Source organism: Giraffa tippelskirchi, chromosome 10, assembly GCF_054371585.1.
Source record: "Giraffa tippelskirchi isolate mGirTip1 chromosome 10, T2T-mGirTip1v1.2.pri, whole genome shotgun sequence".
NCBI classification, from domain to species: domain Eukaryota; kingdom Metazoa; phylum Chordata; class Mammalia; order Artiodactyla; family Giraffidae; genus Giraffa; species Giraffa tippelskirchi.
In genome coordinates this window covers 20,088,416-20,113,009 of record NC_137284.1, presented here as the reverse complement: position 1 = coordinate 20,113,009, position 24,594 = coordinate 20,088,416, and the positions used below count along the sequence as shown (strand labels likewise).

Below are 24,594 nucleotides of genomic sequence, written 5' to 3'. Positions count from 1 at the left end.
CACCACAAGACCATACATTTTTCTGTCACCATAAAGGGATGTGGCAAGTGCGTACTCAAACTTTTTCTCTATCAAAAGAACTAAAAGTCCCAAGAACCAAGACATAATCATACCTGATCTGCTGTGATTAGAGGCTCCTCATTGATTCCAGAATCACGTTCAATCTTCTCATTGAACTCTTCCTCTTCTTTCTCATGGATCTGAAAGGGGTAATAGGGGGGATGGAATTCTGATTGACCATCAGCAGAACTAGGAATCTCTCCAGTCTCTAGAACAGATGGCACTGACAGAGGCCACCCTGGCCACCTACTGTGTAAAGAGAGAATCTGAGAGGTGTGCAAAGTTTCATTCAATTCCAAGAATACTCTGTCCGTACAGCATACATCACTGGGTCCAACATGGTCAGAAAAAGACAGTAAGGCATGTGTGGCCAGCACCATTCTCACCCAAGGGGAGCAGCATAGTTGTTTAACCCATAGACAGGTCATCTTCAGGTGAACAAGGAACCTTCTCAAGGTGAATAATAATGGCAACCTACTCCTGCAGCAAAGGCACATTTGTTTATATAAGGAGTTTCAACTGAGACTCTGTTTCCAGATTTTACTTTAGATGGTGCTAGTAGTAAAGAGCCTGCCTGCCAATGCAGGAGACACGGGTTTGATCCCTGGGTCGGGAAGATTCCCTGGAGGAGGGCATGGCAATCCACTCTAGTATTCTTGCCTGGAGAATCCCATGGACAGAGGAGCCTGGTGGGCTACAGTCCATAGTGTCACACAGAGTCAGATACAACTGAAGCCACTTAGAATACAGACATTATAAAGGGTGAGTTGTTCCAGCCCAAATAGTCATGCTTTTAAAATCTGACAAAAAGTCATCATGTTGTTGGAATCTAGGCACGGTGTCATAGCTGATGAAGGATGTGTCAGAGCTCCACGGGACACGCCATGGAACAACCTGACCACACAGACCAAGGAACAAACTCCAACAGCAACAGCAAATACTGAAATATTTGCACTGCCTCCAAAATTCTATCCCAAGCAAGACTGATAGTCAACAACCATTGAGGTTCTAGATGTTGAAGCCCAGCAAGGTATTCTCAATGTGTTTAACTTTACTACCCATGTCCCAAGAGGCCATAGCCTGGTACTGATGGTCAAATCCTGCACAAAATAAGCACAAAGCTGGGAAAGATTGCAGGCAGGAGGAGAAGGGGGGAGACAGAGGATGAGATGATTGGATGGCATCACAAGTTCGATGGACATTAGTTTGAACAAACTCCAGGAGACAGTGATGGACAGGGAAGCCTGGAGTGCTGCAGTCTGTGGAGTCGCAAAGAGTAGGACCCGACTGAGTGACTGAACAACAAGTCGCTAAACAAACTAACAAGTTGTCTGTGTCCAGGAGTCTCATTTGAAAGTCATCTCCAGCCTGGCAAGAAGTGCCTCCAGGAAATCTTTCTGCAGACACCTCTCATCCAGGAATCAATTTCACCTGCACACCAACAGCTGGCACGCTGGTCTGTCTGACTGCTAGGGATTACATGTTTCCTGTTCTAATTAGCACCCCCAGGAAACACCCTGGTTCCCGCCCAAGCAGTCATGTCAGAGGGAATCCATCCTCAGAAACATCTCCCCAGTTTCCTTAAACCCTACCTTGGCAGGCACCCCCAACAACAACCTATCGCCTTCTATTTACATTTGCTTAAAACCAGGACTAAGTCATTAAAAAAAAAAAAAACCTCACATACATCTCAAAGGCCATCTGCTCTCAACCTGGGTAAGGGGTAGGACAGCGAGGTAATGGGATTATTTGAGGGGCCTTTGTGCCAGATGGTGACATCTATTTCTGCTGTCGAACCCATATGTTCCTCTCTCTGCCAAGTCCACCACCTGTGGTACATGCCTGTTTCCCACAGCTTCCAGCTGTGCAGAAGGAAACTCCTGTAGCCATGGCTTCTTCACAACTACTCTCTCATGGTAGAACTTTCTTTAGGGCTAGGAAGTCCTGTGGTAGGAGTTAGGCTCCTGCTCAGAAAGTTTTATTTTCTTGTTTGAAAATTATTTTTTATAATAATTATAATAATTTTTATAATAATTATAACAATTATATATATTTATAATATAATAATATATTAATATATCAATAATATATGTATTAATAATATATGTTATTATATATTAATAATATATTAATATATAATAACTGTTTTATAATATAATTTTATAACTTTATAATTATATAATAATTATTTTTATAATATATTTTATAATATATTAATATTTTATATAATAATATATAATATAATATTTTATATAATATATTTTATAATAATTATTTTTTATAATAATATATAAGCATCTGACAGCCAGTGTTAGTCAGTCTCTAAGCAGAATTTTTGTCATAGTAAACCTGTTTTTTAAATTGAATATTTACATTTCCTGAGATACGGCCAATTTTAGCCAGTTTACCTCACTGGCTGTTAACACTGCATCTTTCAACTACCCCAGCCCCCTTCCCAAAGTCCTCCCCCTGGGCTCCTGGTGAAGGTGGGGAGGGAGTTTTTAGGCATTGACCCTTCTTGCCATTCAGACATTATGGAAGCATGGAAGCTGGGCAGTAGCATGGACGACTTCTAATTAGAGCCTTCTCTCTTCTCTCTGATGCACAGCATACTAGTCTGATTTGTCAGGTGTGGGCAAAACAAGATTTGAAATGAACTGTTAGTTTGTGAGGGCTACCTTGATGACTCAGATAGTAAAAGAATCCATCTGCAATGCAGGAAACCCAGGTTTGATCCCTGGATCAGGAAGATCTCCTGGAGGAGAGAACAGCAACCCACTCTAGTATTCTTGCCTGGATAATCCCATGGACAGAGGATGCTAGCGGGCTACAGTCCACGGGGTCACAAAGAGTCAGACACGTGTGAAAGCTACTGTGAGTTCCTGGTAACATGGGAGCAATGCCTAACTCATACATCCTCAGATCCCATGAAATTTTTGCAGCTTGTTTTATGTCCCTGGATATGTTCCAGTGTCTCCTAGTTTACACTGTATGGAACTTGAATAGAATTTGTATCCTTATTGTGTGAAAATTGAATAAATCTTACTTGCGTTGAATTGGTTCACAGTGCTTTTCAGGTCTACTGTATTCTTCTACTTCTCTTATATTCATTTTATTAGTTTTTGAGAGTTTGATATTGAAATTCCAATTAAAAATCTTAAATTATTTACTTAAAAAAATAATTTAAGATATAGTGGGACTATATGTAACCTTGTTCTGTATTTTTCAAGTTTCCTGTAAACTTTCATAGTATACTTTCATACGATATGATATGATAATATGAAAGTGTTATCATATTTTCATAATTTAAAAAATATTTTAAAATTAATAAAAGAGGTATAGTGAAGTATAACTAAAAATCCAATGGTAGAAATAAAATGGAAGACCAGAAAGTATTAGATTAACCCAAAAGAAGGCAGAGAAGGTGAAACAGGAATAAAAACAATAAAAGAAAAACCCAGATGGAACAAATGGAAATGCGAGATGGTATGCCTAAACACAAACTATTACTGTTAAAAGTTAATGAATTAAACACTATGCAAATGAACTAAACACAATAGATTAAAAAGCATAAATCATCGTTGTTAGACTAAATATAAAAGAGCCAACTACATACAATCTATAAAAGATATATTTTTAAAGACATGGATAGGTGAAAAGTAAAAGGATTGAAAAAATGTTTACCTAACAGCAAAAGAAAGTTGTTGCGGTTAAATTCATATCAGACAAAGTAGATTTCAAAACAAGGAGTATTACCAGAGATGAAGGATATTTCAGGGCTTCCCTAGGGGCTCGGGGGTAACAAATCTACCTGCCAATGCAGGAGACACGGGGAGGTTTGATCCTTGGTCCGGGAGGATCCCACACACCATAGAGCAACTGAGTCCGTGCACCACAACCATTGATCCTGTGCTCTAGAGCCCATGCTCCATAACAAGAGAAGCCACTGCAGTGAGAAGCCCATGCACCACATACAGAGAATAGCCCCTGCTCTCTGCAATTAAAGAAAAGCCTGCACAGCAACGAAGACCCAGCACAGCCAAAAATAAATAAATAAACAAAATTGAAAGATATATCATAATGATAAAAGGGTCAATCAGGAAGACATAACAATAATAAAAGTGTGTGCAGTTAATAACAGATCTTCAAAATATGTAAAGCAAAAACTAACAGAACCAGAGAAAGAAACAGACAAATCCATGATTTAATATTAATAATTGGAGATTTTAACACTTCTTTCTTGATAATTGATAAGACAGAGAGACAAAAAAATCAGGATATAGGAGAATCCAACAATAGTATAAACCACCTTAATCTAGTTGACCTGTACAAAACATCACAACAAACAATCGCAAAATAAGCATTCTTCTCAATGGCGCATAGTACATTCATCAAGATACAACATATGCTTGGTCATAAATCAATCTCAATATATTTTAAAAGATTTATTTGTACAGATTTTGTTCTCTGACTAAATTAAATTAGAAATCAATGACAAAATGATATCTATAAACATTTTTCTAAATAACCCATGGGCCAAAGAAGAAAGCACAAGAGAAAAATGGAAAATATTCTGAACTGAATGATAATGAAAACATAGCATATTAAAATTGTGGATTAAGTTGAGGAAATGCTTAAAATTTTCCTGTTTTAAGATGCTTGTGTTATGACTATGTTCTGAATGTTTGTGTCCTCCCAACTGTATGTTGAAATCCTAGCCTCCAGTATGATGGCATTAGGAGGTAGGGCCTTGGGGAGGTGCTGGGGAGGGTGGGACCCTCATGAATGGGTCTGTATTCCTATAAAAGAGGCTCCCAGAGCTCCCTTGCACCATGTGTCCTGTGAGGACACAGCCAGAAGTTGTCAGTCTTCAAGTTGGAAGAGGCCCTTTAACAGAACCAACCATTCTGACACCCTGATTGTGGATATCCAGCCTCCCTAACTGTGAGAAGTAAATTTCTGTTGTTTATAAGCCACCCAGTCTGTGGTACTTTGTTATAGCAGCCCAAATGGAACAAGATCATTTTTTCTAAGTTTGAAATATGACCTAAGCTCCCACCTTTGTTGTTGCTTTTAGGCAGTAAGTCATGTCCGATTCTTTGCGACCCCATGGACTATAGTCTGCCAGGCTCCTCTGTCCATGGAATTTCCCAGGCAAGAACACTGGAGTGGGCTGCCATTTCCTTCTCAAGGTATTTTCCTGACTTAGGAATCAAACCCGAGTCCCTTGCATTGCCAGGCAGATTCTTTACTGCTGAGTCACCAAGGAATCCCCAAGCTCCCATCTTTAGAAGCTTAAAGAAATGAAGGATGAAGCAAAACCCTAGTTTAAGTACAAAGAAGGGTACAATAAAGTTAAGGGAAGAAATAAACAAACCAGAAAATGAAAAAACACCAAAGGAAAAAAAAAAAGAAGTGGTTCTCTGGAAAAATTAATAATACATAAACTGATGCAGTGGGGGTGAGGGGAATGGACAGAAGGAGAGAGAAAACACAAATCAACAATATCAGTAATAAAAAAGGGAACATCACTCTAGCTCTTATAACATTGAAAGAATAAGAGAACATCATAAACAACTTTGTGGTCAGCACATTCAATGACTTAGATTAAATGAATAAATTCCTTGAAAAACACAATTTACCAAAATTAAAGAAAATCAGCAAGAAATGGAAAAATCTGAATAGCCTTATATCTATTAAAGAAATTAAATCGGTAATCAAAAACTTTCACAGAGAAGGATGGTTTCACTGGTGTAGTCAATCAAACATTTAAGGAAGAAATAATACCAACATAACAGAAACTTTTTCAGAAAATAGAAGAAAAATTTCTAACTCATTTTATGACATTACAAGAGAAGAAAACTAGAAGAGTCCTATCAACATAGACGCAAAAATCCTTAATAAAATATTAACAAGGGGCTTCTCTGGTGGCACAGTGGATAAGAGTCTGCCTGCCCATGCAGGCGACACAGATTCGATCCCTGGTCCAGGAGAATCCCACATACCACAGAGCAACTAAGTCCCTGCACCGCAACTACTGAGCCTGAGCACCTTCAGCCTGTGCTCCACAACAAGAGAAGCCACCGCAATAAGAAGCCTGCTCACCACAACTAGAGAAAGCCCACGCACGCAGCAGTGGAGACCCAGTGCAGTAATTCATCACATTAACGTAAAACATTGATCTATATATATAAATTGTTCTATAGATGTAACACAATCACAGCTGAACTTCTGGCAAGTTTGTTTGTACAAATTTATCAGGTGACTCCAAAATTTATATGGAAATGCAAAGGACCTAAAATAGCCAAAGCAACTTTGAAAAAAAAGAACAAAGGGGAAAGACATATGCTTTCTATCAAGATATTACCATAAAGCTACAGTAACAAAGACAGTAGAGTATTGGTATTCAGGTAGATGCATAATAGAGAATTCAGAAATAGGTCCACACATGTAGGTCAGTTGATTTTCAACAAAGATGCCAAGACAATTAAATATGAAAAAGGTAATATTTCCAATGAATTGTATTGAAACAACTAGATAGCCATGCTGCTGCTGCCACTGCTAAGTCACTTCAGTCGTGTCGGACTCTGTGCGACCCCATAGACGGCAGCCCACCAGGCTCCCCCGTCCCTGGGATTCTCCAGGCAAGAACACTGGAGTGGGTTGCCATTTCCTTCTCCATTGCATGAAAGTGAAAAGTGAAAGTGAGGTCGCTCAGTCGTGTCCAACCCTTAGCAACCCCATGGCTTGCAGCCTACCAGGCTCCTCCATCCATGGGATTTTCCAGGCAAGAGTACTGCCATACCCATGCACAAAAAATGAACACTGACCTAGCCTAACACCCTATACAGAAACTAACTTGAAATGGATCACAAATCATATAAAAGCTAAAACTACACAACTTCTAGGAGATAAGAAAAAACCTTAGTGATGTTGGGCTTGGCAATTTCTTAAATACTACATGAGAAGCACAAGCTGTTTTTTAAAACTGAATAAATTGGATTTTATCTCATTTAAAAGAACGTTTGCTCTTCAAAAGATAATGTTAAGAAAGTTTTAACTTTCTTAGACAAGAAAACTAAATCCATGGACAAGAAAAGAACATTCACAAAACATACAACAAACAAAGGACCTATATCTAGAATGTATGTGTTAAATTAATTAAACAAAGAGACCATTAGGCTAAGCTGACTTCAATGCTTCAGGAGCTTCCTAAGCAGAGCAAAACCAAAACCTCTACTGCTTCAAGGTTAAGAATCAAACCAAACAACCACTCACAAACAGCCAATCAGATTTTCCCAAATAATACAACCACTCAAGCTAGAGCCAATCAACTTATTTCCTTCCTTTGCATCCACCTCTTCTCTGAAAAAGTCCTTCCTCTAATTCCTGTGGGTGGAGCACTGTTAACCACTTTGGGTTTGGCACTGTCAGATTTTAACAGATTTTTGCTCAAATAAACTGTCAAAAATTTAATATGCTTCATTTTCTCTTTTAACATGAGGAACTCTAACATCTCCATAATAACACAAATAGCCCACTAAGAAAATGGGCAAAAGATTTAAACAGGCACTTCACCAAAGAGGATACACATGAAAAGATGCTCAACATCATATATTATCAGGGAAATGCAAATTAAAATCAAAATAAGACACTGCTATATACCCACTCAAATGACTAAAATCAAAAAGACTGTGCATGCCAAGGGTTGGTGGGGTAATTTGAGTTCTAAACTGGAACACAGTTTGGCAGTTTCTTAAAAAGTGAAACATACACTTACAATATGACCCAGCCATTTCACTCATAGGTTTTTATCCAAGAAAAACAGAGACATATGTCCACAAAAAGACTTACACCAGAATGTTCATAATAGCTTTATTTGCAATATTCAAATGCTGGAAACAACCCAAATGCCCATTAACAGGTGAATGAATAAGAAAATTATGGTATATCCATATAATGGTATACTACTCAGCAATAGAAAGGAATGAATGTAGATACATGCAATAAAATGAATGAATATCTAGATAATTATACTGAATTTTAAAAAAAGACAAAAAGAGTGCATGCTTCACAATTATATTTATACAAAATTCTGAAAAATGCAAACTAATCTATAGTGACACAAGCAGGTTGCCTGAAGATAGGGGGTGAAAGGAACAGTGATGGACATGTAGACATGCTCGCTATCTTGCTTGATATCTTGTGATGGTCTCACAGACATAAACACAAGTCAAAACCTAGCAAAGTGCACAGTTTAACATGTGCCGTTCATTGCATGCCAATTATCCTTCAGTAAAGCTGTGAGTTTAATCTCAAGAGTGCAAGGTTGATTTAACATTTGAAAATCAATTCATGTAATTCATCACATTGACATAATAAAGGAGAAAACTATATAATCATCTCAATAGAGGCAGAAAACAGAAATAATTTGTCTTCAGAGAAATAACAAGAAAACATCCCACAATTTAAATTCATGAGCTTCCAGGTTGAAAGGGCCCACGGAGTATAAAGCAGAATGGATGAAAAAATACAGCTCACTCTAAGGCACATTACTGTAAAAGAAATGAGAAAGGAAAAAGAGAATATCCTCAAAGCTTCTAAAGAGAACCAAAAGAGAGTCACATATAAAAGACAAAGAATCAGAATGGATTTGGGGTTTCTCAATAGTAACTGAAAGCTGAAAGATAAGAGAATGGTACTATGCAATTCTGCATAAATATTCCTTTGCAACCTAAAATAACTCTATCAAGTCCAAGTCTCAGTCAAGTGTATGACAGGAAAATAAAAACACTCGCATCTATTCTAACAAATACATTCCTTCTACCCTTTCTTAAGAATATACTGAATTTTTTTTCACCAGAACAAGAGAATACACCCAGAAAGATAAAAATACAGCAGTCAGGACAGGAGAGAGAGGCAAGAATTCCCAAGACAAGAGCTGTGCACTAGATCTAGAATACAATCATATTAGTTTATAGAAGAAAGATAGAGGGTACTAGTTTTGATTTTTTAAAAATTGAATTAAAAGACTATCTGATTGAAAAAAATATATATGAGATTTAGAGTTCACTCAGAATTTGGAGGTGAACTAATGATAGATGTACAGGAAACTAAGCAAATGAAAACCAAGGCAATTTTTCACTCTGAGTTAAGAGAGGAAGTATTTTTTTTTAAACTCCATGATTCAGCAACAAAGAGTATTTACTCAGTTATACTCGTGTGTATATATCCTCCTCCTCTGCCTCGCTCAGTCCTGTCCGACTCTTTCTGACCCCATGGACTGCAGCCCACCAGGCTCCTCTGTCCTTGGGTTTCTCCAGGCAAGAATACTCGAGTGGGTAGCTATTCCCTTTTCCAGGGGATCTTCCCAACCCAGGGATCAAGCCCAGCACTCTCGCATTGCACACAGCTTCTTTACCATTTGAACCACCAGGAAGCCCAGTATATATACATAAGATTGATTTAACAACAAATTGGTGACAAGAGGGAAGGCCAAATGGGAGTATTTGAGGTGATGCAAAAGAATTAAATTTTCTCTTCCATAATAGATAACAAACAAAATTGCTTTTTTAAATAATCAAAGAAATAGCAATATGAAAGTGTTATTTAGGAAACTGTATATACCTGCCAAAAAATAACTAAAAACAGTAGATGTGGCTGCCTCTGTGGAACAGGGAAAGGTAAGTCAGGGGCTACTGTATGTATTTTTGTTAAGTCTCCTATTACTTTAAAAGTATGATTTGACTTTTAAAATTACGTACACGTGTTACTTCGATTTTATAAAAGCAAAGATGACTCTCTTTGCAGTCATAACCCTACAGCTTCTATTTCATTAAATTGTTTATAGTCACAAGGACAAGCATGAACAGGTTTGAAAGCAAATATAACTGATCCTTGGCAGTGAACTAAGTAGAAGTAGAAGTAAGAGGACTTGCTGGAGAGAGGCTGACCAGCCACGGGGACACTGCATGCCAAGGGTGTTTGGTCACCATGTTCTACAGAAGGAATACAGAGCATTGGTAACATAGCAAGTCATTTAAACTAAGGTCAGTGAAAAGAGCTTCTACGTAATAAACATAGATAATAAAGGAGGTGGAAATAAAACAGCTTTAATCCACCCATTATTGCTATCCCGTCCTTTACCGTGGGTTAGATGGAGAAAATTCTATGAGAAGATCAAGATCATCTTTCCCAGGGACATTCAGTTTTCCCTGAAATACTAACCCTCTTGAGGGAAATCTGCAAGTGAGGATAAATTAGAGTCCTTTTGAAGGGGAGGCTATCTTACATATTTTTTTGGCTTAATCCACAAAATGAGTTAGAAAGGTGACAAAGGAGATAATAAAGCAAAATCTGCCTTTTGCACCACGACAGGCCTGATTTCATTTCAGTAATGAGATTTACTCTATTACTGCTTATCTTCTCCTTTGCATTTTGGGTGAGGACTCAACACTATCCATATAAGCACTGCAAGAGAAAAAAAAGCACTCAGGAGTTCAAAACAGGACCTGAGACATCCTACATCCATGCTAAGTAGGGTTGTAGCAAATCTCTGAGATTCCAAGTCTATTTTGCCCAGTCAATGAAGCCTCAAGGTTCTGAGTATTTTGAATAGCTAATTATTAGAAGAGTTAGAAAGGCTCTATAGAGCCACCTTTCAACAAATCAACTGATTGCTGATCTCTCTGCTGTGCTATTTTGGGCAATGGTCTACAGAAATATCACGTGGTAAGGGAAATTTGGTTCTTGCCCTTCCCTGGACTCAATCCTGGAGCACCTAGAAAGATTAGATCCACCTCCCTCCCTCGTTTGCTGAGCCCACAGAATCGTGACAGCACTTCTTGATAGGGAATTGTCAGATCTGCTTTGCAGCTAAAACTAGAAAACTAAGCAGCGTAGAACAAGGCTTTGAGCAAGGACAGAGCCATTATATTATTTAATAATACTTTTCTACACATATATTCAGCTAGGAGGGGCATTTTGGAGCTCCTGTAACCTATGCAAATCAACTCAAAACAAGTATTCTCTTTACTGCTTTTTTCAGAAGCCTGTAGGCTACTTTCTTCTTTGGTGTCAGTAACCACAGACTATGACTCAGGTCCAGTCATATGCATGCCTAGTTGGTTGAGTTTCATAAAGAATCCCTCCTAGAGGGTGGGAGGGAGGCCCAAGAGGGAAGGGATATATATACATAAAGTCGATTCATTCTGCTGTACAGCAGAAACTAACACAACATTGTAAAGCGATTATATGCCAATAAAAAATACATGAAAAAAAAAGAATTGCTCTCTATTGCATGACAACTTCTTTATTATCTGGGCCCCAACTGTGGCCATTAGCCAGGCCCTGAGCTTGTTACAAGTCTGTCAATACTCCTTTTCTTAACTTTTTATTTTATATAGGAGTATAGCCAATTAACAACGTTGTGACAGTTTCAGGTGGACAGCAAAGGAATTCATCCATGCATGTTGTCAATACTGTTTTTTGATGGGACTGAACTGTTCGTTTTAGATGGAAAACCCTGATTTTTTTTTTTAACCATCATTTTCAACCAAAGAAGCCTGTGATACTCACCCTCCTGTCTTACTTCAGATCACCTAATTCTGCACGTTGTAGGACACAGATGAGCAACAGAAGTGACCTGCATTTACACTATTTTACAATCATTCCATTCACCTCATATGCCCTGGATGTCCTCCTTCATCTTACTTTTCACTTCCTCCACAATCCCTGCCTTCTCAGCTTCGTTACATAATGGGGAAGACTGCTGAGTTACTGGATGCTTTTTAAAAAAAAATTTTTTTAAACTGGAATCCACAGCTCCTCAAGCCCTGTTAACTTAGGGGCCCCAGAGGTACCTCGGTGTCAGAGTTGTTGCCATTCAGAGCTTCCATGTTTGGGTCCCTCCAGCCTTCTGCGAGTGAAGGGATGTAATTGTCTGTCAGAGCATCCCAAACCCTGTAAACAAAGAGAAGCTCTCATTAGCGCACATCTGTGGCCTGGCCCCGCCTGGAGGAAGGAAGAGCTAGGCCGGGGGAGGAGAGAGGCTTCTGTGTGTGCCAGGCTGAGATCATCTGCCTTCCAGCATGTAGGAGTGAAGCAGCTTAAAAACTGAATTTCAGGCACTACCAGGAGAGAAGGAGCCAAGAGAATGGACCCTAGCCAGGAACTTCAGGGCCAAAAAAAAAAAAGGAGGAATTTCTCACCATTGAGATACCAATGGTAGCGTCTACAATTAAAACACTGCTGACAATGAAGAAACTACTCCAAAACTAAATCTGCCCCTCAACCAAATGGCTCCTGTCCCGTGAACCTAAGAAACATCCATGTTTCCTTTCTTACGGGCAGAGAAGAATGAGAGGAAGAGGGAGGAAGGGAGAGACAGACTGATCTGGGCAGATTTTCTGGCTCAAACTCATTAAGAACAGGGTCATCGTCCGGTTTATAGACACAGCTGACCCTTGAACAACACGAGTTTAAACTGTGAGCATCCACTTACATGTGGATATTTTTCCAGGGAATATTGTAGTACCAATATTTTCATTTCACAGATCTTTATATTAACTAAAAGTACGGGGGAAAGTTTGTGTTAGTTTAGAGATCACAGTTTGTGATCAAAAGGACTAGGGTTTGAGTCCTGATTCTCTTCAAACGCTTTCAGCTTCCTGCCCTTGTCATTTATCAATTCCTTTGTTTCTGAGGCAGAAATAGCAAAAAAAATCCACTTTGCAAGGGGTGAGCGCCCCTAATCCCCCATATTGTTCAAGGGTTAATGATATTTCAGTTTCAGGTGCCTACAATCCAAAGAGTCAGGAGTTAACTCCTTGACACCTAATGGAGGTAAGGGGATGATGCCAATGTTATTAAGTTTCTTATTACCCAAAATGTTCCAGGGACCCCAGGGTGGCACAACCCTGTCCTCTAGGAATGCAGAGTTTAAGTGTGCCCTGTCTCCATCATAGAGACTCGAAGGAAAATATATGAAAGGAATCAATAAACACACCAGTGTCTACACAATTAGTTTTTAGTGGGGGGAGATGGGGTCCCCTTTATTATACTTTTTAAAAAATTTCTGATAGGTACATTATAAAAAAGGGTATTCTACAATTCTTTTTGCTTAACTCACTATTTCAGAAAGGTTTTCTTGGGGAAAAAAAGTGGGAAGGGGATTGGGGAAAACCCTAAAGTCACAAACTTTCACACACAGGAAAATAAATCAGTTAACAGCAAGAGTTAATGTAAATCAGTAAACCAAGCTCCTAAAACAATGCTATCCATGGAAGCCAGCAGCACTTGAGTTAATATGAAGTAATGAAATAAGAAGGGCTCGATGCAATCGCCTTCAGATGCCTGTGCACTTCAAATAGGACTGATACCTGTGAAACAAGTACAAGAAGGGATATTTTATTTAGATATACTAATATAAGGAAATAGCCATTTAAAAATAAGCAAATATGTACACATATGGATCAAATCCAAAACATGACAAAATATGGTTTAAGATGCTAAAAAGATAAGTGTACATTATATATATATAGCAAGTATATAGATATATATACAAGTAGATATGTGTGTGTGTATATATATATATATATATGTCAGAGCACAGACACTTGAAATCAGGTACATAAAATGAGGGAGGGGAGTGTTCTTAACATATATAAAATCTGGAATGATATAATCTACAAGTATATAAACAGGGAGATTTTCCTAGTGTACAATGCACACAATTTGGTGATGACACAAAAGCAATCAAGAAAACACAATTTATATAAAAAAATAATGCAAAAGAAAGCTTTTGGGCATTACAATTAAAATATTTCAGTTTTAAAAAAAAAGAAAACACTATTTAATGGCACTGCTTTGGCTCTCTGCTGATTCATTTTTTTCCCTACAGTTATAAGCAAGCACTTACACAGAGCTCATCAAGTGTTCATTAGACATTCATTCAGCAGGATTGAGAGTCTGCATCTTAAACATGGGTGATAGTCCAGCCTCCATCAAGCACTATTAGAGCGTCATTAATCCAGCCTAATTCTAAATCCAAGTCTTGTTAGCATTCTAATGCCAAGGAGCAAACATGATTTGCTATCTCCAAGACGAAAGTCCCAGCACCACACCCACCAGGAAGATCAAAGGACAAATCCTCCCTGCACCTCGGGGTTACACTCAGCCTCGGGAATCAATGGCATGCATGCAGGCACTGACCTTGAAGTCTGACCCTGCAGCAAGTGCCTGGAAAACTGATTCAGCAAAGCCCAAAACAGGCAGGAGCCTTCTGTGCCTCTCCTAGATAGGATGGAAGCTGGGACCTTGAACAGGGGACTACACACTTTCCAATGACCTTGAAACTGTTTACATATTTAAAGTGACACATGAAGATGCTCTAAAATCATTTAGGGCAGCAACTTTTCTCACCTGAGCCTTCACTGACAGACCCTGGATTTCACCTTCTAGTTTCAGATTTTTAGTGACAATTCCCTAAACCTTTATCTCCTTCGGATTTCAAGCCATCCTTGTCCTCTTTCAAGTTTTCTCCTTCCTTTCTCACAGACATATTTTTTATCCTTTGAGGTTCATAAGCAATCTTGAATAGAATGACTCATCTTTTTGTCATCATTTGCACCCGTTCCCATATTCATTCAATGCCCGTTTAACAATAATAACCATAGCAGCCAACCTTACTGAGGAATTACTAAACACAAGCCAGGTACTATCCTAAACTCTCTATGTGGATCAATTCACTGACTCCTCACAACAACACTGTAAAGCAGATGTGGAGATAAAGAAAACACTGAAACACAGAGAAGTTAATTAACTAATCTAAATTCACACAGTAGTAACAGAGGTAGGATATGAACCCAGGCAATACACCTATACAGCCTATATTCCTACCCACTTGACTATTCCAATTCTTTATAAATTTTATGATTCTTGTGAGCATCAGAACATATGCCAAGTTAAAAATCACAACCGAGAACAGCAGGGCAGCAGCCGCCTCTATGTGAAAGGTCTATAACTACATTATTCTGGACATGGTGCTTTCATCAATCTATGAAAGGAGAAATGGCAAGGTCAGCAGGGGTACACGCCTGCTTTCTGTTTAGATCTCCAGCCCGGGGAAGGTTAAATGGAAGGCAAAGGCAGGCACACTGGCGGGCATGCCTTCCCGGGAATGAAGAGAGGCCTGGAAGGGGAAAACACAAAGCTTTCTGGAGGGAGAGAATGGGTTAGACGTTTGTCCCCAGAGAGATTGTGCATCCTATCCTAAGCAGGGTCCTTGGGAAGAGATGTATTCCCCATCAGAAGTACCCTGGGTGGACTGTAAAATTCCACTTTCTGGGAGGCATCCTCCTATTTACTCTTATCTTAAGTAAAGGAGACTTTGAAAGCTATCCACTATTATCTTTCATCAAAAAACTAAGATTAAACAAGTTCCCTCAATTCTTGTTATTATGCTGTCATGACACCTGAAATGCAGTTTGTTCACTTGTGCTTGCTCAGTTGCTTCAGTCGTGTCCGACTCTTTGCAACCCATGGACTGCAGCCCATCAGGCTCCCATGTCTATGGATTTCTCCAGGCAAGAAGAATACGGGAGTGGATTGCCATTTCCTACTACAGGGGATCTTCCCGACCCAGGGACTGAACTCTACTTTCTTATGTCTCCTGAAATGGCAGGCAGGTTCTTTACCACTAGTGCTACCTTTCCTCAGTCCCTATAATAATAGAAATGCCTTTTCAAGTGCATGTTTTATACCTTGGGCTTATATGGTTGCAGGAGACTTGGGTTCGATCCCTGGGTAGGGAAGATTCCCTGGAGAAGGAAATGGTAACCTGCTCCAGTATGCTTGCCTGGGAATTTCCATGGACAGATAAGCCTGGAGGGCTACAGTCCATGGGGTGGCAAAAGAGTAGGACACAACTTAATGACTGAGCACACACATATACCTGTAGAAATGACAAAACTGTTTTTTACCGTGGAAGGCTAGGGATTTGGAAAAAGATGCTAGCAGAGGATGAGCAAACCGAACAGAATTCACTGGACAAGTGAAAGTGAAAGTGAAGGTCACTCAGTTGTGTCCAGCTCTTTGTGACCCCATGGACTATACAGTCCATGGAATTCTCCAGGCCAGAATACTGGAGTGGGTAGCCTTTTCTGACTCCAGGGTATCTTCCCAACCCAGGGATCGAACCCAGGTCTCCCACATTGCAGGTGGATTCTTTACCAGCTGAGCCACAAGGGAAGCTGGACAAGACATGTACACTAAAATCTGGGTCTGGAACTAGCAACATAGCCATCAAGGCTACATCAATCCTGCTACATACACACACACCTATACACATATTCCTGACACTATGGTAGACAGGGTAAAGTGCTCATTAGAATTCCAACTTGGTAACATCTCTTAGACTGGCTACTGCCTTCATCCAGTGTTTTATTGGTTTCAAGTCAGGCCAATATCCACACTTAGATGTGTGTTAACATGAGTATACTTTTGCTGTTAACACTTAGGAATTACGAATTATTAACACACCAATGACTTTGAACAACTTTTTAGATTCTTTCCAATGCTTCAATAGAATCCACACTATGTCTGCCTTCCATATGGGGAAACTGAACCTCTGAGAAGAGAATTAACTTTCCTAAAAACCACAGCTATCTGTCGACTTTCTCTATCTGATTATTCAGGATTTACTTGTCTTCAGCTTAAAGCATGGCTGACTACAATCTGTTTATTTATCATGGGAACTTGATTTTTAACATGACCTTTAACCCAGTAATTCTATCGGAGGAACAGGAAACTCATATATTTGGCCCCTCTGTCACCAGGGTCCTTGTAAGAGAACAGACAGGAAAACCCAGAAAGGTAGGAAGTGGGGTGAAGGCCGACCATTCCCCCTCGGTAGGCCTCCAGGATGGATCTCTTATGACAAGGAAAGGGTGAGTCTACATATGCAGAGAAGAGATTCTGGAATATTTTCTAAATTTAAAAAACTAAAAATACATTTTCATACATAGCGACTCTCTTTTAATAACTTCCATGCCCTGACAAGGCAGAGATAAGTTGATATCTCAGCCGATTCTCTTTGAGCCAAATAGTTACAAACGAAAACTTTGGGATTTCCCTGCCCATCCAATGGTTAAGGCTCTGTGCATCTAATGCAGGGGGTGCAGTTTTGATTCTTAGTCAAGGAAATAAAATCCTACCTGCCACATGGCAGGGCCAAGAACAAGAAAAGAAAAAAATCAAAACTTCAACGGAATCACTGCCCTTGCTTTCTGATTTGTGCTATCTTTCAGGAGATTACTTTGGCCAAGAATTTCATTGTTTTTGTTTGAAGCTTCCATTATGTAGTTCTAACCCATCCAAAACACTTGCAGTTCATTGGTGGATGAAACCTCTAACTACCAAATCCTAGCAAGTTTATTAGAACAAGAGAGCTGGGCTCAGGAGACTATTAACCAGGTTGGATATTAAATTATCTTTTTCCTTTACCCCATCATAATATTACAGTTGAAGTAGCTGGATGGGTGTCTATAAAACCAAGTGTGGAATTTGATTCAAATTTTTAAGCAGTAAAGCTTTAGATATGTATGAAACACACGCTGAATGCCCAGAAAGCACAGTATTAGGATTTCTCTCCCCAGATTCTTCCCACCACACTACCCCTACATCATATTTTACCTCTAGAGAATTATTCAGCTTTCAGTCATTTAGCTGAGCAGTCAATGAGGCAGGCAAGTCAGAGAAATCAGGATAAGACCAATAATCCCATGTAATGGTAATTAACATTGAGTGGACTCTGCTAATGCTAAAAGGGTAAGAACCTGGTTGTTGAACCTCTGTCCTTAATGAGGCAGAGGGTGGTTTAGACAAGGAGACATGATCTGTTGGAAGCAAAAGGGATTTTCAGAGCACAGCCTGGGTGAGGTGAGAAATGAGGTACTTAGCCAGTCCTTAGCCCTGCCTCATCGAAACTAAGCTCCAAAGGTTCCAAAGATGAGTACCATCACAGTCAACTAGAGTGAAGCGATGAGCCCAAGGTCACACAGTGAGTTAGTGAGAGTGTAAAAATGACAATTCATAGTGTTTCTAGTCCATTGCGTGCTGCAGTGAACTATGATCAAAGAAGCTCTGTATTATAATAAAGCCCCAGAACCATTCTTTTTTGACCTCGAGGAGTTGAGCAAATTGTAACAGGCTCAGAATCTAAAAAATCAGTTTGAAACTTAAAATTGAATGGAAACACATAGCCCACAGTCACAGTATTGGTCACCAGAGTGAAATGTCCTCTTTGATCGTACCTTCAGGCTAGTTAATTAAAAAGAAAAGGAGGAAATGCATTGCATGTACCTATGAGGCTAGCTATTATTGCTCATCCAGGTCATTCAATATTCATTCAAAAAACATGATTTGATCACTTACTACATACCATGCACTGTGTCAGATACTGGAGACAGAATAACAACTAAGACAGACAGACAGACTGCCCTAATATTCACAGAGATACAGTCTCAGTAGTTTTCAAATAAGCAACTATCTGCCAAATATAATCAGGTTCAATCTTGCAGTGCAGAGGTTCCCAGTCTTTTTGGCACCAGGGACCGATTTTGTACAAGACAATTTTTCCACAGACCAAGAATAGGCAAGATGGTTTGGGGATGAGAAACGCATTACATTTACTGTGTACTCTATTTCTAATCTAATGCCACCGCTGATCTGACAAGAGGTACCAGTCCACAGCCTGTAGGTTGGGGACCCCTGCTGTAGGAGGGGTCTTCTTCCCCCACTTACTTATGGGCAACTTTTCCCACCCAAGTACATAAAAAAGAGATATCAATAGTGCAGTTGCTCCAAACTTCCACTACCAACTACTTGACATTTCCTGTGTGATCTCTGAAGAATAATTGATGCATATTTTATCCCCATGGGGAATTTATGCCTATTTTTACTAAATACCCCAAACACCTTTAATTCATACAACAAACACCCTCTTCTCTTTCTAGTCCCTCCTTGAATAGCACTTGTCTCAAATCTCTGTTCCTGACTTCTGTTAAGACCCTGGAAGGTGACTATTAAGTCTCACAAGGAATACTCAAAAGCCACCTCACCTGCTTATCACCTTTATTTTGTCCAGGGTAATTCCCCATTCTCTTGGTTCAATATTCATGCTTTCTTATTTGGACCTATGCTAACTTTTGCAGATAATCTTTCCAGTCCTGAGGGGGTGTAAACAAATTGGAGATTTCCACAGTTCTGGTGTTTTGTAAAGTGAATTGTTTCAACAACACAGTTCCTCTTAGTTCATTTTTTTTTCTTGCCCTTTGGATTATCACGATGGATTATCACGATATAAAGAAAGCTGAAAATAGACAGACCCCCATATTTCCCATGCTCCTGAATTTTGATTTTGTATCTAGGGAAATCTCTTTCCTAAAAATACTTTATTCCCTTGTGGTTTCAACTTAAGAAAGCTCTACAGGTGACTGTAAAGGGATATAATGGAACAAGGTCAGCAGTTACCAGGGTGTGGTCTCACTGATACAAAAATATAAGTAATATGCCATAAACCCAAGGACAGAAACTCGTTCTATGTCAAGGAGCCCCAGACCCCAGGGCTCTAATCTGAGACAACAGAGAGCAACTGAGACGCCTTACTCCTCATCCTGCAGGGTCTCCTCCTCCTCTTGAATCTGGAACTGGTTCTTCACGGGAGCTAGGTTCTCGGTCTTGGCGTTGTAGTTCCGAAAGCAGACATTGAGCTTCTCATCAAATTCATTTACCAGGTCCTCCATGGACTTGAAGCTGATGATTTCAGAGGAAAAATTCTCCAGCTCAGATAGGGAGGGGTCCTCGAGATGGTGGGGAGACGAGCCATAGAAACACCGGGGCTTCTCCTCAGGGTCTTCTGAGCAGCAGGGCCGAAGGTCCTCAAATTCTTCATCCAAACTCACCAGTGGGGCCTCCATCCTTGCACAGCAATCAGAAAACTGCAAAGTTCAGGATTCGTTTATCTGGAAGAAATAGACACGGTAATGCGAGTTTGGACTGGGCTTTTATGTCAGCTCTGTTGAGGAGCCACAATCTCTTATTACATAATCACTCATTACTCTCAGCCCCTAAAAACAAAGATCCTGCTTTACTGGCTCCATTGTCTGTGCTTCCTCACCATTATATCCTTAAGGAGTTCGAATGTCATTATCAGTGTGAATAATGCTAACTTAATAAGCATGCATTTTGGAGACACACCTGCTTCCCATTCCCTGCCCCCCAAAACAAAGCCTAACCTTAACAAAGGTTAAGGATGCAGCGCCCCCAGACCAGACTGCCTAGGTGTGCATCTGCTCCACTCCTTAGCTCCTGCCCAGCTATGATCATAGCAGTAATGTAACTTCTCTGTGCTCCTCTTTTATCCTCCTTAAGACAGAAATAATAGCAGGACCTACCTCAAAGGGCTGTCCTAAAGGTTAAAGGGGTAAATACAGGTAAGTGCCTAGAACAGTGCCTGGGAGATAATAAATGTTGATGTTGTTCAATTTATGTTCTTTGTATTATGATGGTGATGATTACCATAGGTCTACATCCTTAACCATGTGCTCTCAAAACTGGGAGCTTTGTGGGACTTCCCTGATGGTCCAGTGGCTAAAACTGCACTCCCAAGGCAGGAGGCCGTGGTTTGATCCCTGGTCAGGGAACTAGATCCCACATGCCAGAACTAAGAGTCTGCGTGCTGCAACTAAAGATCCTGCATGCTGCAACTAAGACCCTGCACAGCCAAATAAATAATTTTTTTTAATTTTAATAAATATTAACAAGGAACTTCCCTGGTGGCCCAGTAGTTGAGACTCCACCCTTCCAACGCAGGGCGAATGGGTTTGATTCCTGGTCAGGGAACAAAGATCCCACACGTGGTACAACACAGCCAAAACAAATAAATAACCTGGAAGTTTTCCATTACTTATTTGGTGGCAAAACCTGCCATGACCTAAACTCACTTGGCAACTAAACCTGATCTATATGCTTATAGAGCTGTTAATGGTTTTAATGTATCCCATTCAGTATGTTTTGCTGCAGAAATTTTAATTTTTTTTTTTAAATTATAGAGATGGCTGCCTCAGCCTCCAGGGGATGATATGCAGAATATGCACTCTATTACTGCCTTCCAAAACCTGAGATCATCTAAATTCTGAAACATGCCTGGCCCCAGGGGTTTTGGACAGGGCTTCATGGACCTGGGTATTACTACTCTCATCAATAAGTGGTGGACTAATAGAGCACTAATACACACTTTCACACAAGCACCTGAGTTTTTTTCCAGACACACAGCTTACGTCTGGAACCAGAAGAGTGGATTAGTGACCTGTAAGAGAGAGAGACCCAACTACTCGTGTCCTCCAAAGCCAGACTCCACAGCCACCTGGGGCACTGCACCCCAGAAGGCTGTACATTCAGGCCTCCCTTCATTTCCCAACAGCTCCGGGCCTTCAGCTGTGATTTATCCATCTGTATGTATATAACCAAGCCCTTCCCCAATTTTAATTTAAATTCCTCGAGGACACGGACATCCTCTGGATACCCTCCACGGTTTCTAGCACACACGGCCTGCGGCGAGGTAATCAATCAATGTGTGTTCACTGACACATGATCTTCCTTCCCCCTCACATAGTTTTCATTTTCCACTGCAGGCAGCACAAGCTTATTGTCTATCATGCCCTTCTCTACCTACTCCATTTCCTTCCCTGGAACACAGCAAGGCAACCAAACTCCTATCTCTTATCTCTGTGATGACTGATCCAGTGAGATGCTTAAATTGGAACCACTACCCAAGGAGAAGCAAACAGAGAGCAAAAACCATCCTCCACCCCTACCTTTAAACTAAAGTCTACAAAAGCAAGGCAGATGGCATGCCAGGTAAGGACCTGGACAGTTCTTCCTGGGATTTTACTGGGCATGAGTCAGTTACCACCACATCTCATCAAAACACATTCTGAGTATTTATAGTTTGCAAGGGCAATGTGATAAGACCTCAAAATACAAAAAGATACAAAAGCAGTATGACATCTTAGAAAGAACACAGGGTCAAGAGTCAAAGACCTGCCAATGCCTGACTGAGTGAGAAGTACTGTGGGTCTTGATTTCCTCGACTGTTTAAAAGAAAGTGTTAAAAAAAAGTGTTGGTATAGAGCTAATACTTTTAGAAGTCACTTTTAATAACATTAATATAATCAATATAATCAATAATTGAACTGTATATTTTAACAATATAGTTTAATCCAATATATCCAAAATATTACCATTTCAATATGTAATCCAAATTTTTAAATATTAATGAGACATTTGACACTCTTTTTTCATACTAAGTCTTCAAAATATAGTGTGGATTTTACATTCACATTATGTCTCCATTTGGACCAGTCAAATTTCAAGTGTCCAACAGCCATGTATGGCTAGTGGCTACCATATTGGACACCCCAACTATTAAGCAATACACAACTAATTGCCAGTTAGGGGTTCCTCACCTATGGTCAACAGACTCCTGAGGGTTCTTTGAATACACCATATTTCATTTTTTGCATTTAAAAGGGAATTCTCTGGTGGTCCAGTGGTTAAGACTGTGAGTTTCCACTACTGGGGGCACAGGTTTGATCCCTGGTTGGGGCACTAAGATTCCACATGCTGCTCAATGTGGCCAAAAAAAAAAAAGAGAGAGAGAGATAAAATCATATTCAGAGAAAGATCCCAAAGGGCTCCTCTACATTGCTAAAGTGGCTCATTGCACAAAAAAGATTAGGAATCCCTCAGTGTCAAAAGAGTGAGCTTAGAAAAGATCACTCAGTGTGAAAGAAATTAAGGAAAGGTTTACAGACGAGAGATTTGTGTTGAGAGAAGAAGGACTCTGATGATTAAGTACCTGGACCCCAGGTTTCCATCCTGGTCCTGTCACTTCCCAGCTTTGAGACTCTGGGCAAATTATAAACCTCTTTGACTTCATTTCCTCATCTGTAAAATGGGGTTTAAAATAGTACTTATATTGGAGGTTGCTTTGTGCAGTAAATGAGACAATCTTTGAAGTGTTAAGCACAATGTATGGAATACATGAAGTGTCCAAAAATGTCAATAATATTAGGAAAGCAAAGATAACCTAGCTACATGAAAATGTGAGGTGGCAGTGCTTCAAGTAAAAGAAAAACTATCCTTGCCAAGATATTCCCTGTGTGATGCTTCAGAATGCTTATCAGAAGAGAGAACTATCGTTGAATGAACGTTATCATGCTTTTTACTAAGGCACTCCTGCTATCTTCAATTCATGTGGTCAAAGCCTCTCAGATCACTGGTTCCATTTCAGCAAGACATGAAAGCTAACCAGCTGGTACTCCAAATAGTTACACTTCCTTTAAATCTGTACTCTTCCTGGAGGGGACAAGGGAGCTGGCATGAGAAGGTGTACCAAGGAGGATGTTGATTGCAAACAACAGAATCTATCCCATCAACCAGTAATAAGAGGGCAATCCAATGGGAATCTGAGACTACGATTCAGTTTTGAGTGATGGCAACAAGGAAAATTATTCTGAAAGCACCTGTCCTCAGCACAGGCTCTAGAGAAAATCAATTCACCTAGACGATTATAAAAGAAGAAATGGATATCACCACTCTGGAGTTCAGAAACATGATCACTGGAAAACTCACAATATAGCCTGATTCCTTTTCTTCAACTCACCTGCTCCCCAAGTGCAGAGAAGGTCTGCGTGATTGACCAGCTGCAGATGAAGCTAAAACTGAAAGCACTTGACACCCAAACTGAGCCCAGATTTTGTAGAAGGAACCCAGGCTGTGGCAGAGGAGGTGAGAGGCAAGCATCTGGCCCACTTCAGCTTCAATGAGGGCTCCCTGAATTGGGGCTGGACGTCCTTCTTAAACGGTGCCCCTTCTCTCCTCCTTTTCCTCTTCTCTCTTAGTGGGGTGCCTCTGCCCCCAAATGAGATGTCCTACTCTTGTATCTTGGCAAGCTCATGCCTGTCTTCAGTCACAGCTCATTTCAGAAGCCTCCTTCCCTTAAAGCTGGGGTGAATTCAATTGAGAGTTTATCCTCCTTCTCTGTACTTCCAACATCAACTTAAGGAAAAATAAAAATGAAGAATGGCAGAAAAAAAGGAATCATAGGAGGGTGGTCTTGCCTTTTTCTCTTTATCATAGAAGGAGAGTGCAGGACTACAGTTTGCTTATGTCCTATTCCGTTTATTTTTGGCTCCCAAGAGATGGTGTAATTTGGAAAAGAAAGGACCGCGCCGAGCTTAACAGAGACCCAGTAGGAAACACACAAGCCTCTCGCGCAGCACAATGATACAGGGTTGCCGCAGCTCAGGCTGCGGGTACCGGCTTCCCAGTGCCTGCTCTGCTGAGCTGAGCGGCAAAGAATTCACCATGCCTCCCCCTGCCGGGCCTCTGCATCTCCACACAGGCCCCACTCCATCTCCCCTTCTTCCCACTACTTGCCCCAGAGATCAAATGATTCTATATGCCCGCCGC

At 40.2% G+C, this 24,594-nt stretch overlaps 1 protein-coding gene across 11 annotated transcripts in view; it reads right to left on the bottom strand.

Moving 5' to 3' along the window:
• Positions 1-24,594, bottom strand: part of FEZ1 (fasciculation and elongation protein zeta 1) — a 55,341-nt gene that overhangs the window by 16,136 nt on the left and 14,611 nt on the right. For 8 of the 11 annotated variants that reach the window (XM_081535135.1, XM_081535140.1, XM_081535134.1 and 5 more), the window contains 3 exons: positions 19,726-20,081; positions 11,922-12,021; positions 114-200 (listed from right to left, as the gene is read on the bottom strand). In XM_081535135.1, coding sequence (XP_081391261.1) covers positions 114-200; positions 11,922-12,021; positions 19,726-20,036 — 498 coding nt within the window. In that variant the 5' untranslated portion in view covers positions 20,037-20,081. Of the gene's footprint in view, positions 1-113; positions 201-11,921; positions 12,022-19,725; positions 20,082-23,785; positions 24,181-24,594 lie in introns of all 11 variants that reach the window. The other 3 variants (XM_081535138.1, XM_081535144.1, XM_081535136.1) reach the window with 2 other exon arrangements.